General features: G+C 38.8%; 1 protein-coding gene across 1 annotated transcript; it reads left to right on the top strand.

The window, feature by feature from the left end:
- Positions 1 to 4429: 4429 nt before the first annotated feature.
- Positions 4430 to 8341, top strand: LOC106633736. Its single transcript, XM_042227885.1, has 6 exons — positions 4430 to 4533; positions 4618 to 4935; positions 5074 to 5391; positions 5476 to 5566; positions 6889 to 6973; positions 7104 to 8341. The coding sequence occupies exons 1-6, from the start codon at positions 4464 to 4466 to the stop codon at positions 7212 to 7214; spliced, it is 993 nt and encodes a 330-aa protein (XP_042083819.1). The 5' UTR covers positions 4430 to 4463; the 3' UTR covers positions 7215 to 8341.
- Positions 8342 to 15920: the final 7579 nt, after the last annotated feature.

The following is a 15920-nucleotide window of genomic DNA, read 5'->3' as shown; positions in this document are numbered from 1 at the left end:
TCCTCTCGTCTCCCCACAACTCCTGGGGACATAAGAGAGAGGAAGCCGTCAGACACACAATAATGCAGCAGACTCAAACTAGGAACTGGTCGAGAGATTAACGTGAAGCCACGCAATGATCCAGCGTCGGAGAGAGCTCCACCACACTCTCAAGTAGCTCCTCCGACAGGCCTGATCAGCTGCAGGTTTGTCAAGGTCTTCAGGTGTGGCCAATCACCTGCCAGGGCCACACACACACACACACACGAGGGAACGAGGGACAGCAATACAAAATACATACATTATAATATTACTCCATAACTGCTCAGGGTCCTTGGGTCGCTCAGACCCAGGACCCTGACAGAGACATGGATGTTTTTCAGGGAAGCAGGAGGACAACAGGGCTACAATATCCTCTTCAACTCAGAAACACATCTCTGGCCACGAATAGAGCAGTTCCAACCACTCCCATCCAATCTGTGTGTTCACAAGGAGCACCCAGTTAGGAGAAAGTTTGCATCAAAGGAAGATGAAGAGAACTAAACTAAATAAACTGCAGGTCTGCACCAAAGCGCAGTGTCAGTATTCGAAACTGTGAATCCGGTTTCAGTAGTCCAAGTATTAAAATGTGAGCAGGGAATGGGCATAGTGGATGTCTTTAGAGTGTCAAGTATATTTATTTATACAGGACTTCAAGCTCCCTAAACCATTTTCCTACAATAAGCCCTCAGGAAATTCAGAACTCCACCAAGGCAGGTCTCTCTCTGAGTGTTGTACAACAGTGTTGTAATTTTATTTATTTATTTTGTTTGCTTTGTTGTTTCTAAGCATTTTTAAAGAAGTTTCACTGCAGAAAAAATAAAGTGCAAAGTGCAGACTTTTGCTTTTTAATATACTTGCAATAATTTTGAGTATAATTATTTGTATTTTATATAGTTCATTAATGTGGATGTAGTACATGTTTGCTTAGTAAGGTTTCTTTAAATATTCAGTAATAAATAGCAAACGAACAAAAGTTTTTTTTATGTTAATGTATATTTTTGGAGTTTAGTTATTCTGTTTTGACATTTTGTATTTTTATATTAATTTTTTTCTTTAGATCGTAGATATTTTTATAGACGAGTTGCGTCATTGTCAAGAAGAGACTTGGTGATGTTGACTTGCAGCATATCCAATAAAAACAAAGATAAAACAATAATCTTTTGGATTTTAAATATTTCCTTCTGGTAGAATCACTGCAGATGAGCAGTGGTCGAGTATTTGTGCTACAGCATTCACACTACCCCTCCAGTTGCACTTGAAATGAGAGGAGTAAGAACACAGAATTAATTTGACTGCAATCTGCAATCTCCTGACATCTAGTGGCGAGATTACAGATAGACACTGTGCCTTAAATCAACCTCCAAATTTTAAAGTGACTTTTTAAGACTGACATATTATATTCTCCAAAAGTTGATTCTGTTCATCTGGACGTAGCGTCTTGTGGGAGAAACGTTTCGTCACTCATCCAAGTGACTTTTTCAGTCTCAGCTGACAGCAGGTTTCCCCAAATCTTGTAAACAGTACATTTGCATAATGACTGTGAAGGTTCTCAGTCATCCAGGTCATCGTAGTCAAAGGAGCTTGCAAAGAAAAGCGTCTGGACTTCTTTAAGTTGCTTGAAGACGTTTCACCTCTCATCCGAGAAGCTTCTTCAGTTCTAAGGTCAAATGGTGGAGAGTCCCAGATATAAACCTAGTGGGAGTATCCCCCCACAGAGGGACAAAAGGACCCCCTGATGATCCTCTAATCGCCTGAGCCAAGGTGTGTAACTGGGTGTGGGTCCCAATCAGCCAGAGTTTCGGGATTGTGAAACCTGGTCCCACCTTATCATGCGAATTCCTGAGGTCAGATGGCCCAGGATGTGAGTGGGCGTTAAGGTGTCTGGGAAGGGATCTCAAAACTGGATTATAGATGGCAGAGAGTTGGTGTCGTAAACCCCCGCCTCTGTTCAAAGATGGTCGCTCACAGTGGACATAGATGGCTTCTTTCACTCCTCTTTCAAACCATCTGTCCTCTCTGTCCAAAATGTGAACATTGGCATCCTCGAAAGAGGATTTGCATAATGACTGAAACCAGCCTAATTATGCAAATTCTCATGACCATTGATCAACAACCACTGACCAAAACCCACTAATCAAAGACCACTGACCAATGGCCATGAGTACCATTCACAGAGAGTTGGGGAATGGCTGCAATCACAGCATTGTAAGATGGTGAAAGATGTACCCTTAGGCCCCCTCCTCGATTCAGAGATGGTCTTTCCCTTTTCACGTAAATGGCCTCCTTGTCTCCGTGCTCAAACCAGCGTTCCTCCCTGTCCAAGATGTGTATCATTGAAAGAGTGTCCACTGGCCTGTAGGTGTAAATAGACTGCAGAGTCCTGGCCTGATGAGGTAGCTCTTCTGTGTTGTGCCATCCACTTCGCCAGAGGTTGTTTGGTTTCCCCGATGTATAAATCGTGGCAATCCTCCTGGCACTTAACAGCGTACACTATGTTACTCTGTGTCGGGGGACTCTATCCTTGGGGGTGGACCAATTTTTGGCGCAGCTTGTTTTTAAAAGCCACAGAGAACCGGTGTTTAGAAAAAATGCGTCTCAACTGCTCCGATACTCCTGACACATATGGGATCTCTACAGGTTTTCACTTGGGCAGCGGTTGTCCTTCTCTCCTGGATCGGCTGGAGCTTTCTTTAGGTGCCTTCCCAGCTTTGACAAAAGTCCAGCTGGGATAACCACATTTACTCAGGGCCTTCTGAAGGCCCTGATTAAATGTGGTGTAATTAAATTGTAAAAACCGGTGTATACTTTACAGTCCGAATTTTCAACACGGGCTGAAATAGAGACTCAGCGTGGCTGCACCTTGTTGCTATGCTTAAATCAGTCATGTGATTTGGAGGTGCAGCGTGTCTGTGGACCCCAGAGGGTTAATAACACTCACCTTCATTCCATTTCCAGAGTGTAACAACCAACCACCTGTGTGAAATCTGAAATCCCCATGGTGTTGTTCAAAATGTGCTCTGGCACAATCATAAGCATTGGTTGCTACTGAAAACAAGAAAAGAGCTGGTTGCTATGGGCTGAACCATTTGTTAATTGTGGAGGGGGGTAACACTATGCAATAAATTCAGTTTTAGCATTTCTATACACTGTTAACTGTAACTACGCTCAAAATGTTCAGGCTATTTTATTTTAAAAATCAACACTGTCATATGCAAAACTAGGGTGGCACTTGGTTGGCAAGAGATCATTTTAGGGTGGCACTTGCCACCACATGCCACCCTTCTAGATCCACCCCTGCCTGACACTCGCATGGAGGAGACACACCGCAGTTGTTGGTGCTGCAAAGTTGCCGGGAAATGGCTTTCCAGGCGGCTCACCCCGTGGCAGGCGGGGGCGATTCTAGGATCAGAGCTTTGAGGGTGCTGAGCACCCAGAGAACTGCCCAGCCAGGCAAGATAAACTTTACTCGTCACGATGAGACTTCTTCCCTGTCTCTGTCAGTCCCTGCATCCTTAAATGTCTCCAGTTGTCCCGAATTCTCTCTGACTGTCTCCTTGGTGCATTTAAACCCCTGTTCCTCCCTGTCCTCGTCATCTGTTGTCTTCATCTCCATTATCAGTCATCAGAGTTTTACCATCTCTGTGCAAGTCTGCAAATTTTGGGGGTGCTTGTAAATATAAGAAACTATAACAAGAGTTTGAGGTACAGTGTTAAAAAATACAAGTAAAATAAAATAAAAATACTAATAAATAATATGTATGATGAACTGCAGATAAAATGGGTAAATTGAACTTTCGTTTTATTTATAAAATATTCAAACTCGAGAAATTCTCCAATTATAAAATAAATATATTAATTTAGTGAGCACCCCAAACTATTTGTATTTTTAAAAGAATGAATCAGCCAAGGAAGACACTGAAAAGAAGAAATGTCTGTAGTAAGGTAGAGGTGATTGATATATCTAACTTTGGGAAACCTTGGGTCCTTTCATTTTTCTTTCAAAAATCAAACTTTCTGAAATTTCACAACTGTGTGAAGTACACAGTCTTTACTGCAGTGAACCAATCAGTCCAACTTTACAATATAAAGCACACCACAGTGTTTAGGTGTCATTTTCAGAGGTGGTGATATAGTGTTGCAGTTCAAAGTTGCCTCTCTACACAAGTGAGTCACATGAGTGATTAAAGTATAGGAGACAATTATTTGTCGTATAATTATATTCCCACTTCACTTTCCATGTTTGAACAATAACAATTTGTTGTGAACCTGAAATATTGTATATATTACTTTCAAAATATTTTCTCAAAAAACATCATTCACATACATTTGTGTTGAGTTTCAACTGCAACAAACCACTTCCTCTTTTTTTTTACAGCTCTTCCTCAGATACACATAAAGCTGACAGTAAAGTTCAGGTCTGTTTCCCTCTCTGTCTTGCAGTCATGATATTCCAGCTAAAACGAGTGGTACTACTCTTCATTCAGCTGTTAGTGATGTGGCATGTCTTTGCAGGTAAAGAGCACATTTGTGTGGGTTTTAAGTAGATTAAATGCAGATATAATTTTACATTGACTGATTGTCTCCTTTAAACTTTAGAAATTGCTAAAGACGACCACAGAGCTTTGCTAGTGTCCACAGGAGATTCGGTGATGCTGACTTGCAACATATCTGAAAGAAATGCAACACTTATCTCCTGGACCAACAAAAGATGTGTTTTTCACTATTCCATTGAGCTGAATCGCAACTTTTCAAATTTCTCATTTTATAGACTGAAAATAAACCATGGGTTCCCTACAGAGCTAATTATCTTTAGTGCTCAACCTGAAGATAAAGGACTTTATACGTGTAAGATAACAGACAGACATGGCGTAAACAGCATTACATGGAATTTAACTGTGTCTGAGAACCCCAAAGGTGGGTAGCAAAAAAAGGCAGATGAATCACTTTTAGTAAAGGTCAACCAAGAAATTTAAATTAATTAACTTCTGATTTAATGCAGATTCCACTTCATCCAAGTATAATTGTAAATGTATTATTTTCCTTTAACTTTAGAGATTCTTAAAGACGACCACAGAGCTTTGCTGGCGTTCAGAGGAGACTCAGTGATGCTGACTTGCAATATATCTGAGAAAAATGCAACACTAATCACCTGGACCAGCAAAAGATCTGTTTTTCACTATTCCATTGTGCTGAATCGCACACATTCAAATTTCTCATTTCACAGACAAAAATTAAATCACGAGTTCCCCACAAAGCTCATTATTTTTAGTGCTCAACCTGAAGATGAAGGACTTTATACGTGTAAGATAACAGACAGAAGTGGCATATGCAGCATTACATGGAACTTAACTGTGTCTGAGAACCTAAAAGGTGGGTAGGACAAAAAACACTGCCAATCACTTCAATAACCAATTTAAATGAATTCACTGCTGGGTTTTTTTTTGTTTTATACAGAATCCACTTCATCAAAGTATCTTCTACACATACTCCCACCGGCAGTTGGATTATTTTTATGTGGCATCACACTAGCTGTCTTCCTCTGCAGGTAAGAAAATCTTCATGATGAATGCATGAACGTAGCTCTTTTCTGTTTGGCTGTAGAATCGTTGTCAGTATTTGTAAGACTGATTCAACCATGAAGCTCAAAGACCATTTTTTATTGTGTCTGCCCGAATTTAAAAAAAAAAAAAAATCACGTTGACCATGCAGTTTAGTTTATTTTTATGACCAGGTTTTGAAACGTTTGGAGGCTGCACCAAATAAGAAAAAGACTAAATAATAATATCACTATATTAGGAGCCACAGGCTGAATGTTCATACCAGAAGAAGAACGCAGCTGAAAAATCTCTCATCGCTTCCAGCTCTGCCAGTAAACATGGCAAACTGTGATGGAGCAAAATACCAAAACTGCATCCATCGACAGCGAGTGTGTTCAATAAAAAATAAAACACAAAATAAATGTGTCTGGATGTATGTAGTTTCTTTTATTACTCACCAACTTATCATTTCATATTGAGATACTTTATTATTTTTCCTTCAAATTTATTCAAGGCTTGAAGAACACCAGAATTATCAAGTTTGAGCTGAAATAGTTTTTATTTTTTAAGTTTACATTTTTTTTTTATTTCTGTAAGAACTGTAAACTTCTAAAGATTTGAATCACCCTCTGTGCTTTTTGTTGGCCCTTTTTGTATACATTGAGAGAGAGAAAAGGAAATGAAAGTCGTGAAGAAGTGGTAAAAGTGGTTAAAGTGCTCAGAGTTATTCACTGACTCTGGGGACATTTTCTTTGTGGTACACATTCAACGTTCATGTTTCCACTCTGAAACTAGAACAGTACCTTTAGTTCTTCCAGTGGGTGGCAGGGTTATATTTTTTTTTATATATTGTTATAAAATATATTTAAAATGTATTTTAAAATATTTTTATTTTTTTGTATATTATTTATTCATTTGTCAAATTCACAACTCAAAATGTATGTTGTCCACCAAAGCGGACATGTAAAAAACTCTTTGAATAGGACATGTTGAAAGAAATGAACATTTTTTCTTTTTTTCATGCCTCGAGGTTGTCATAATTCATGCATGAAAGGTTAAAAACACAGAAGAAGCACTGAGTCTTGGTACCAGAGCTTATATGGTGTCTCGGTTTGGGGAAAAGATTTTACTGGAACATACAAAACTACTGAAATGCACTCCCCAAATTGATGATATTCACAGCTGTAAATCAAGACTTGGTACACAGGAAATTAGTTCAAAAAGACACCCGGAATGCTGAATACATGAGAAAACAAATCTCTAAAAAAGCCCCTAAACAAACAAAAAAACATATAAGTCATATATAAAGTTCTGACTTATTTTTCATTAGATTCTGCTCCAGGACCCCGAACCACGACCTTCATGAGATCGAGATCTTGAGTTTTGTACAGTATCATGTTCAGCTGGAAGGAAAGGTTAGAGGAACTTTATTATTACTCAGATTTTCATTTCTCAAGTGTTTCAACTCATATCTTCTCTTACCTACCTTCATGCTTGCTATTTTTCTTTTTAAAGATTAAGTTTACGTACAATTTCAATCCATAGGTGGTCCCTCCACAACCTCAAAGTTTTGCAGTGTACAGGACAGGAATCACTTTGAGAGACTCAGTTCAATCAGTGGCTTTTAGTGTGCTGACAAGAAGAAAGTCCAGATAAAAGCTGAAAAGGAAACAAGGTATAGAGTGGAAGGAGAGCTCAGGAGAAAGGTCACATTGAGTTTGAAAACATTACACATTTCTTTGAAACCTCATATAGACTTCTTTTTCCCATTTTTGTGTGTATAATTTTATGTAAAAACATTTGATTTTCATTGTTAATTTTGACTGTTTTGTTACATTTTGCTAGTTTCTTCTGTTTCAAAATTATTATTTTTGTCATAAAGGTATTAAGTTAGGCTTTGGCTCTTGATTATTAATTATTATTATTACCTGATTATTTTCATAAAGCTGAAAATGGATATATATACATATATATACACAATCTCCAAGTAGTATAAGTAAGTATATAACAAGCACAAAACTAAAGTCATTCAGTCATTAATTATGACTGTTGTGTAAAGATCTCCAGGTAACTTGCTGGTGATTTTCAAAGAGATCTGGACTGACATTTGTGCTGCTACAACTAACACTTTCTGTATCTGCAAATAATATCTGAACATTTGATATTTTTGGTTATTTATCTGACACTGTTGTCTCAGAGCAAGAAGGTCATGAGTTTGAATCCACCACCTGGCCGTGATCTTTCTATGTGGAGTTTGAATGTTGTCTCCAGATACTCTGACTTCCTCCCACAGTTCAAAGGCTTGCTGTTAGTGATATTAGGTTAATTGGTGATTCTAAATTGCACATAGGTGTGAATGTCTGTCTTCAGGTTCCAGCTCAAAAAACTGAATTGGATCTGTTAAGACACAATATGTCACTAAATTGATATGTTGATAAGCATGATTTAAAAGATGGCCTTAAACTTTTGTGTGTCTGAAGTAAAACTGAGTTTTTATTTTCAAAATAAGCTATCTTTTTCTTTTTATACAAAGAAGTGGCTTGTTGTTGTAACATTTTTACCTGTGCTGGATTATGGAGATATTCTCTATTTGAATGTTTCTGCTCAATGTCTTCGAATGGTTGATACTGTCTCTCATGCTTCTCTAAGGTTCATCACTAATCGTAAGTTTCAGACTCACTAATGTGAGTTATAGGGCGATCGTGGCTCAAGAGTTGAGAGTTCGCCTTGTAATCGGAAGGTTGCCGGTTCGAGCCCCGGCTTGGACAGTCTCGGTCGTTGTGTCCTTGGGCAAGACACTTCACCCGTTGCCTACTGGTGGTGGTCAGAGGGCCCGGTGGCGCCAGTGTCCGGCAGCCTCGCCTCTGTCAGTGCGCCCCAGGGTGGCTGTGGTTACAATGTAGCTTGCCATCACCAGTGTGTGAATGTGTGCGTGAATGGGTGGATGACTGGATATGTAAAGCGCTTTGGGGTCCTTAGGGACTAGTAAAGCGCTATATAAATACAGGCCATTTACCATTTATACTGTTCAGGTAGGATGGCCTGCTTTGGCCAGTTGGAGGAACTCTCACCTACACAGTTTTATATATAAGGCAATACTTGGATTTTTGGCTTCCTATACATGTTTCCTGCTTGCAATGAAACATGCTGGTCGTTATTCTCTTCGTCTGCAATGTTACTTGTTGCATTCTTTTCCATTTGCCCAAACTGAACTTAGCAAAAGAGCTTTTGTCTATTTAGCATCCTTGGCTTTGGAATGAGCTGCAGAGCGACTGGAAAATGAAAGAATTAATTTCATTAAGTGCTTTTAAAACTAAACTAAGAATCCTTGAGGCAATTCCATAACATGAAACTGTGTCAATTGGATTGCTTGTCACTGTAAATTATATAATAATTGTAATTTTATCAAATTTTATTTTATTATTTTTTTATTTTTTTATTTTTGCTTGAGTGTGTTGTTGTTGTCTGTGTTTAATTGTGTAATTTCTGTAACCGTGAGATACTTGCTGCTGCCTATCTTGGCCAGGTTTCCCTTGAAAAAGAGGTTTTTAATCTCAATGGGATCTTCCTGGTTAAATAAAGGTTGAATAAAATAAGATGAATACTTGGGATTTACATTTAGAGAATTAAAGGTTCATGATTATTGGCTGATAACATCAAATGTGATGACTGAGTTCAAACAAACTTAGAAGCATTTTATGTATAATATATTTAGAAAATATTTTGTGACAGTGTTAATGTCACACAGTGGAAATTTGTATTTATCTTGCATATTGTTTTTATTCTGATTTTTAGTGGTTATTTATGAGTGTTGTTTTATGTGACATGGTTTTTATCCACTGTGGACTGGCGGCACATGGGACAAATTAGCTGATAGGGACCACCTGCTGAGGCAGGGGTGTGTCCGGAGGTGGCCTATCAGCTGTGTAAAGACCTTTTAAAAACAGGTTAGCTGAGCACTGAAGGAGAGAGGCCCCAGACTGGAAGGTTAATGTGAGCCGGTCAGCGTGACGCGGCGGCTCAGTCCCGACCTCATGGAACGGCAACAGTAAGAGACAACGCGTGTGATTGGCAGCAGGGCAGAGGTTTACCTCTGCCTGCATTTGTGTAGGGTCTCTACTGTTGTTTACTGAGTGCAGCTGGATTGGGAGAGGGTCGCCATGAGCCAGGGCCGCTTCTGGGACCATTGTTCTGGCCCCTATTTGTTATGTTGTCAGGACACCGACGCAAGGGGAGCTGTGGCGGTGGTCGCATGATGGATTCGGGTGCAGAACGCAAGCCGGGCTGGGAAGTGATGGGCCAGCGGAAGGACAAGAAGATGGGAGGCTCTTTCTTGTCTGCCGAAGACGAGGCTGGCGTGGACTCTGCTCTAAAGAAGGAATTCCTGGCCTGCTGATGGACCCATAATGAACATGTGGCATAATTATAGCAGGGGGGGTTTTAGTGAATGTAGAAAATGGTAGTTTTACGGGTTTTAGAATTGTTTTTGTTTTAGTAGAGACAACATTTTATTACGTACATTTTAAGGGTGTTTTTATTTGTGCTCCCTGGCCTAGTAATAAACTGTTTCTGATCAGACCTGCTTCCTCTCTGTGCCCGTGGTATCTGACTCGCTTGCTCCCCCTTGTATTTTAAAGAATCTTTCTTTTTAGCGTGACATTCTGGCGCGACCGCTTTAGTGTCGCCGCGCGTTACATTAAAAGCAAACTCTCAAACACCTCATCTCCTGTTTTGGTATACTTATTTAATTTACTCTGTGAGGTGAACCAGTTAAATATGGGAAACTAGCACTTTGAAATAAAGTGGGAAAAGAATATTTATACATACACTTTTTTTTAAGTGCTAACAAATACAACGTGGTTTAGTGGTAAAGCAAAAAATCTTGCGCTTAAATAAAAGATAAACAATAGTTTATTTATTCTGCATTACTGTGAGCACCCTAAATAAATGCTATTTTTCAAAGGATGAATCAGTCATTTATGCTTTGTGTTGGCCCATTTTTCTATAGAACCCATTTAGAGCCCATTGTGGCAGAAGTCTTAAAAAAATGTGTGTGGAAGGTTTGTGTAACTTAACATTACTTGCACTGCTAATACATCTTAACAGTTTTTTACAGACGCTAGGACACATTTCTCAATACTTAGGTCACGTTTGCAAAACTCCTCACACAGTGAGCACAACAGAAGTCTATGTGGGCTAAACTGAGGACCAGTTATCATTGTTTTGGCACAAAATGCATTCAATGACTACATCTCTCAAATTTCATGAATTATCTTCTCACTCAGACACAACAACTGCCAAAAATCTTTGTACGTACAGGACATTTTGCATGTGCTTACATACTGTTTTCAAAACTGTTAAACTTATGGCCAAAACAATAACACAATGCAAAACTTGAAAAGACAGCAAAATCCAACAGCAATATTTTATTGAAACATATTTTAAATCTAAAAATGCAGTTTAACCAGCCACAGCTGATTCTCATTGTAGATGAACATCTACACAGGTGTTACTCCTTCAATTTTTCAACTCCTTCAATTCTGGCAGCCAGAAGATTCTTTCCTAGGTGTATTGCCCTAGATGACATAAGATGTGATGTGGATGAGAACCTGTGGCCAAATGGAGAAGACCGAGTAGATTAGCATTACTATTGTATGTGTATCAGTGGATGGTGTGTATACAAATTCTTGTATTTTGGGATTACTTAGTGCAAAAAAATAAAAATACATAAACAAATATTAACGAATTCTGCATGATGTCTGATTCATTCCAGTAACATATATTGAAATTATAAACAGAGATGTGTCCTTGTTTTACACAAGAAAACACTGTGTAATGCTACATGTTGTTAGTGTTTTTTAGGTCATTGTTTTGTGGGTGACAAAGTGTGTTTGTCGGCTGTCAACCTTTGCTAGTGTTCTGGAAGAATGAGTTTATTTGAGACCTGGGGCCCGTTCTTCGTACCTCGCTAAGTAGTTAGCCGGATTAGATTGTTGACGATTTCGCGTGATCCTGGATCGTTCGGTTCCCCGAAGCTCATCCGGGACTTGCTGTCATAGCAACAGAGCCGTAAGCGTAAACCTGCTCGGGAGCAGGTTTACTTTATGTAAACAGGATTAGATCGCGGCCACGCAGGTATGTCCGCGTCATCATACGAAAGCAACAGCGACTATTCCGACCACGTTTCACCACAAATAAATAACATCAATGTAACTAAAGATAATGCAGCACTTGATCCTGTTATTGATGTCACACAGATACATACAGGTCATTTCCTAAAAAAGGGAAATGTACTATTAACATTCTATTACATGTATGTGATTATTACAGATGTAATTCATATTTCAGAGTAGCAATTGTAAATTACTTCGTGTAATCAAGATGAGAGACCACGGCTATAAAAGCGAAGGTGGATTTGGGAAGCCTGTCCAGCCATGTCCTGTCCGTATACGCGAGCCACCCATTGCGGAAGGTGCAAGATTGATAAGGAGAGTCCTCAGAATTCAGCGTATATTGCGGGACAGACAGGATCCTTTAGCTCAGCGCGACAGTGTGCTCATAGAGAGATATCGATATTCCCGTGAGGGTATTATTACTTAACCAACTTGTTGACGAGGGGGTGCAGGACCACCACCTGTCTTTTTTTGCTCTGCCCTTTTCTTGGTTGCTGTTATGAACAAACTAACAGATTATTTCAGGGTCTCTTTCCAAGAGACGTAAAAGCAATATAAGTGATAAATATTACCATTCTGTAGAATATTCTTATATTTCACTTTTACTTGTTCCCATGTTCTAGTGGGTCCTGTTGTGGCTCTAATGTGAAAGGGGATATAATATGACAATATAATATAATGTAATATAATATTGGATAATATAGTGTAATATAATAAATCTATAAATAGGCTAAATAATAAAGTGACTGAATAGTGGTATTGTCATGCGCTTTGGGTGCCTTGAAAAGCGCTATATAAACCCACTCCATTATTATTGTTATTATTACATTACTTACGAGTTTGATTTGTCAGCAACTTTCTGCCAGCCCTCTCTCCTTGCTTTTGCAGCCTTTGCAGTGTTCCCTTGCGTTTTAATTAAACTCTGAAACTCCTGAAATCCCTCACTCATGAGTTCTTGCTCTGCTGCCGGAAAATACCGAGCACGCCCCTTCGACATTTTCGCCGACCAATCAGAGGCTTGCCGATCACTGTTTCTGCTATCGATGCGTAGCCCCTTTTACGACACCCAGTGATCGCACATTACTTCATCCAGCTGTAGTAATCGTCAACAGCAGGTGTGTTCGGGGAACCGGATTAGCGAGCTCACGGTTAGCGCGATGATTTGATCTTGGATGTGTCATTTGATCTTGGATGTAGTAAGCGACGTACGAAGAAGCCCCTGAATGAAGTGTTTTGGTAGTTGTAGTGCATTTTGAATGTGAAATGAACTGCTTTGCCAAGCTGACGGTCAGTTAGGAGGATTGTGTGAAGAGTTTTGCAAAAGTGACCTAAGTATTGAGAAATGTGTCCTAGCGTCTGTAAAAAACTGTAATTCTGTGAAGAAAAGAATTCTGTGAAAAGCTGAACAGAAAACAAAGTGTACCAGAGAAAAGACACATTGGATCAATCGTTTTACAGTTCGGACTAAAATAGATCTCAACAGTGCTCTTTGCTGACAATTTCTACATTTGCAGGTAATATCTGAAAGCAATGTTATCTTGGTCATTTAAACAATATTGTTACTAATTGGCTGCAGGTGGCATAGATCAGTAGGCTATTTGTGTGAGAACAATTAAATAGATTTCTCTTCCTAAAAGTAGTAACACGTTAATTCCAGTGCGCACACACACACACACACACACACACACTGAACATAACAGGTAAGTGAAATAGCTTCCTTTGCTTTTAGTGTACTTTCTAGTGCAATGGACTAGTGATGTGTCGGTAGCGAACGAAACAACACACAGTTCATTTGACTGCAAACGGCAATCTACTGACACCTAGTGGTGAGATTATATATTTTTAAATCAACCTTTAAACTTTGAATCAACCTTCTAATTTTAAAGTCATTGTATAACATTGACATGTTATATTATTTAATTATTATTTACACATTCACATACATTAGTTCAGAATTCAGAAATAAAGCAACTTGCCACTTCCCTTTTGTGGCTCCTCCTCAGACACAAATAAAGCTGACAGGAAGTTCAGGTCTGTTTCTCTCTCTGTCTGATGATCATGATGTTCAACTAAACCAAGCAGCACTGCTCTTCATTCGAGCTTTTAGTGATGTGGCATGTCTTGCAGGTAAAGACACATTTGTGTTTAAGTATTTTTTCAGAGATACGATTATTTTTTATTTCTATAGATGAAGTGCAGATAGAATTTTATATTGAATGATTGTCTCCTTTAACTATTCTTAGAACACATTTATTGATGATGCTACATAGTTCGTTAAAGACGACCACAGAGCTGTGCTGGTGTCCCGAGGAGACTCAGTGACGCTGACTTGCAACATATCCAAGACAAATGCAACACAAATCTCCTGGACCAACAACAGATCTGTTTTTCATTATTCCATTGAGCTGAATCGCACCCATTCAAATTTCTCATTGCATAGACTGAAAATAAATCATGAGTTTCCTACAAAGCTCATTATTCTTAGCGCTCAACCTGAAGATGAAGGACTTTATACATGTAACATAACAGCAGACGTGGCGTAAACAGCTTACATGGAGTTTAACTTTGTCTGAGAAGTCCCACAGGTGGTAGGAAAAAAGCAGATCGAATCAACTTCTAGTAAAGGTCAAATAAGCCATTTAAATGAATTCTCTGCTGATTTTATACAGAATCAATTTCATCACAATATTTTCTATACATACTCCCACCTGCAATTGGATTCCTTCTGTGTGGTATCACACTAGCTGTCTTCCTCTACAGGTGAGTACAACTTTTATAACTTCATGATGCATGCACGAATGTTGCTCTTTGTTATGCTGATGCAGAACTGTTGCAGAAGTGCTTGTAAGACGGATTTCATTATTAAACAACAATTTTATTGTGTATGCCTGCATTGAAAGAGTTAGTTCATCTCAAATTACCAATGATTATTTTTTAGTTGACCGAGCAGTTAATTTTACGTACATGTTGAGGATTTGAAGCATCTAAATGCAGCGTGTTGTGAATTTTTGTGTGTTCACTATTTCTGCAAACACCACAAATCTAATCTAAATTAAAAGAGGTGAATCAGCCCTGAGTGCTTTAGCTTGACTTATTTTTCTATGCAGTAGAGGATGAAAAGAGGAAATGTCAGTAGTGAGGACGTGTTTGTGGTTAGAGTCAAAGTTGAGTCAAGGGCCATTTTCTATCCAACCACAACCTCTATGTTCCTTTTTTTTAACTAGAAAAGAGTCCAGTCTGCAGAGGCTCATCATACTTAAAAGCTTTTGGAGAACAAAGAAAAAAGAACAATCCATGAGTCTGGGTATTAGTTTTTATGTTTCAGTACTGTAATCATGGTGTGGTACACAGGTAACCAATCCAACAACAACACAGGATCGAGCAATAAGAAGGACAACAAAATTGTAATGCTGAATTCATAACTCGAGGATAACTGGATCATAGGTGTAACTAAACACAAACATTTACCAGGTATAGCCTGGTATTTTTATGTTTAACTTGTGGTAAGTTACAGCGCGTTAGCAAGCACAAGAGTGTAACAGTATATAGTTACAGTATTGTACTTATATATATATCAAAGTGAGCTGTATTACAAAGTGTTACAATACAAAAAAGGAAGGCTTCCAAGGACAGTTTTCATGTTTTCTATTGGTATGATTTTTCAGTTCGTGTTGTTTCCAAATTATGTTTTAATACAATTCAATATATAATTCAGTTCATTATCTAACATGTTAAAAAAATATAGCTACAAATAGTGACTGCCTTCATTGTCTGGGTTTTCTCACAGTGATAGACATTTTGCATTTCCTGTGGTCACTATAAGATTTCGAGTTTGTTACAATTTACTAACCAACTCTCATGTGATAATGGACACGAAACAGGTGGATATAACTAAAATGTGGTCATTATTGGTCACTGCTTTTACTCTGCAGAAAAATGAGGAGGAGGGCACTGAATCAGGATCCAGTCCAGGATCAGTTTCCACCTAATTCAGGAGACCAGGTCAGGAGATCTTTGTCATCTTTGACACTCTCACATGTCTCTGCCTTATTTTCTTTCCTAGTTTCACCACCAATTCTTATTTGCACCTTTTTGGTCTTCATAGGCAGCGTTCTCTCAACCACAGGGTGGCACTGCTCACTGTAAAAACGACAAACAGAGTGGTCAGTATATGGAGAGGCTGAAATCT

This window comes from Haplochromis burtoni, unplaced genomic scaffold (assembly GCF_018398535.1).
Source record: "Haplochromis burtoni strain Fernald_Lab_line unplaced genomic scaffold, NCSU_Asbu1 Contig_289, whole genome shotgun sequence".
NCBI lineage: Eukaryota > Metazoa > Chordata > Actinopteri > Cichliformes > Cichlidae > Haplochromis > Haplochromis burtoni.
The sequence above is the reverse complement of the archived record's forward strand: the minus strand, read 5'-3'. Positions and strand labels throughout refer to the sequence as shown.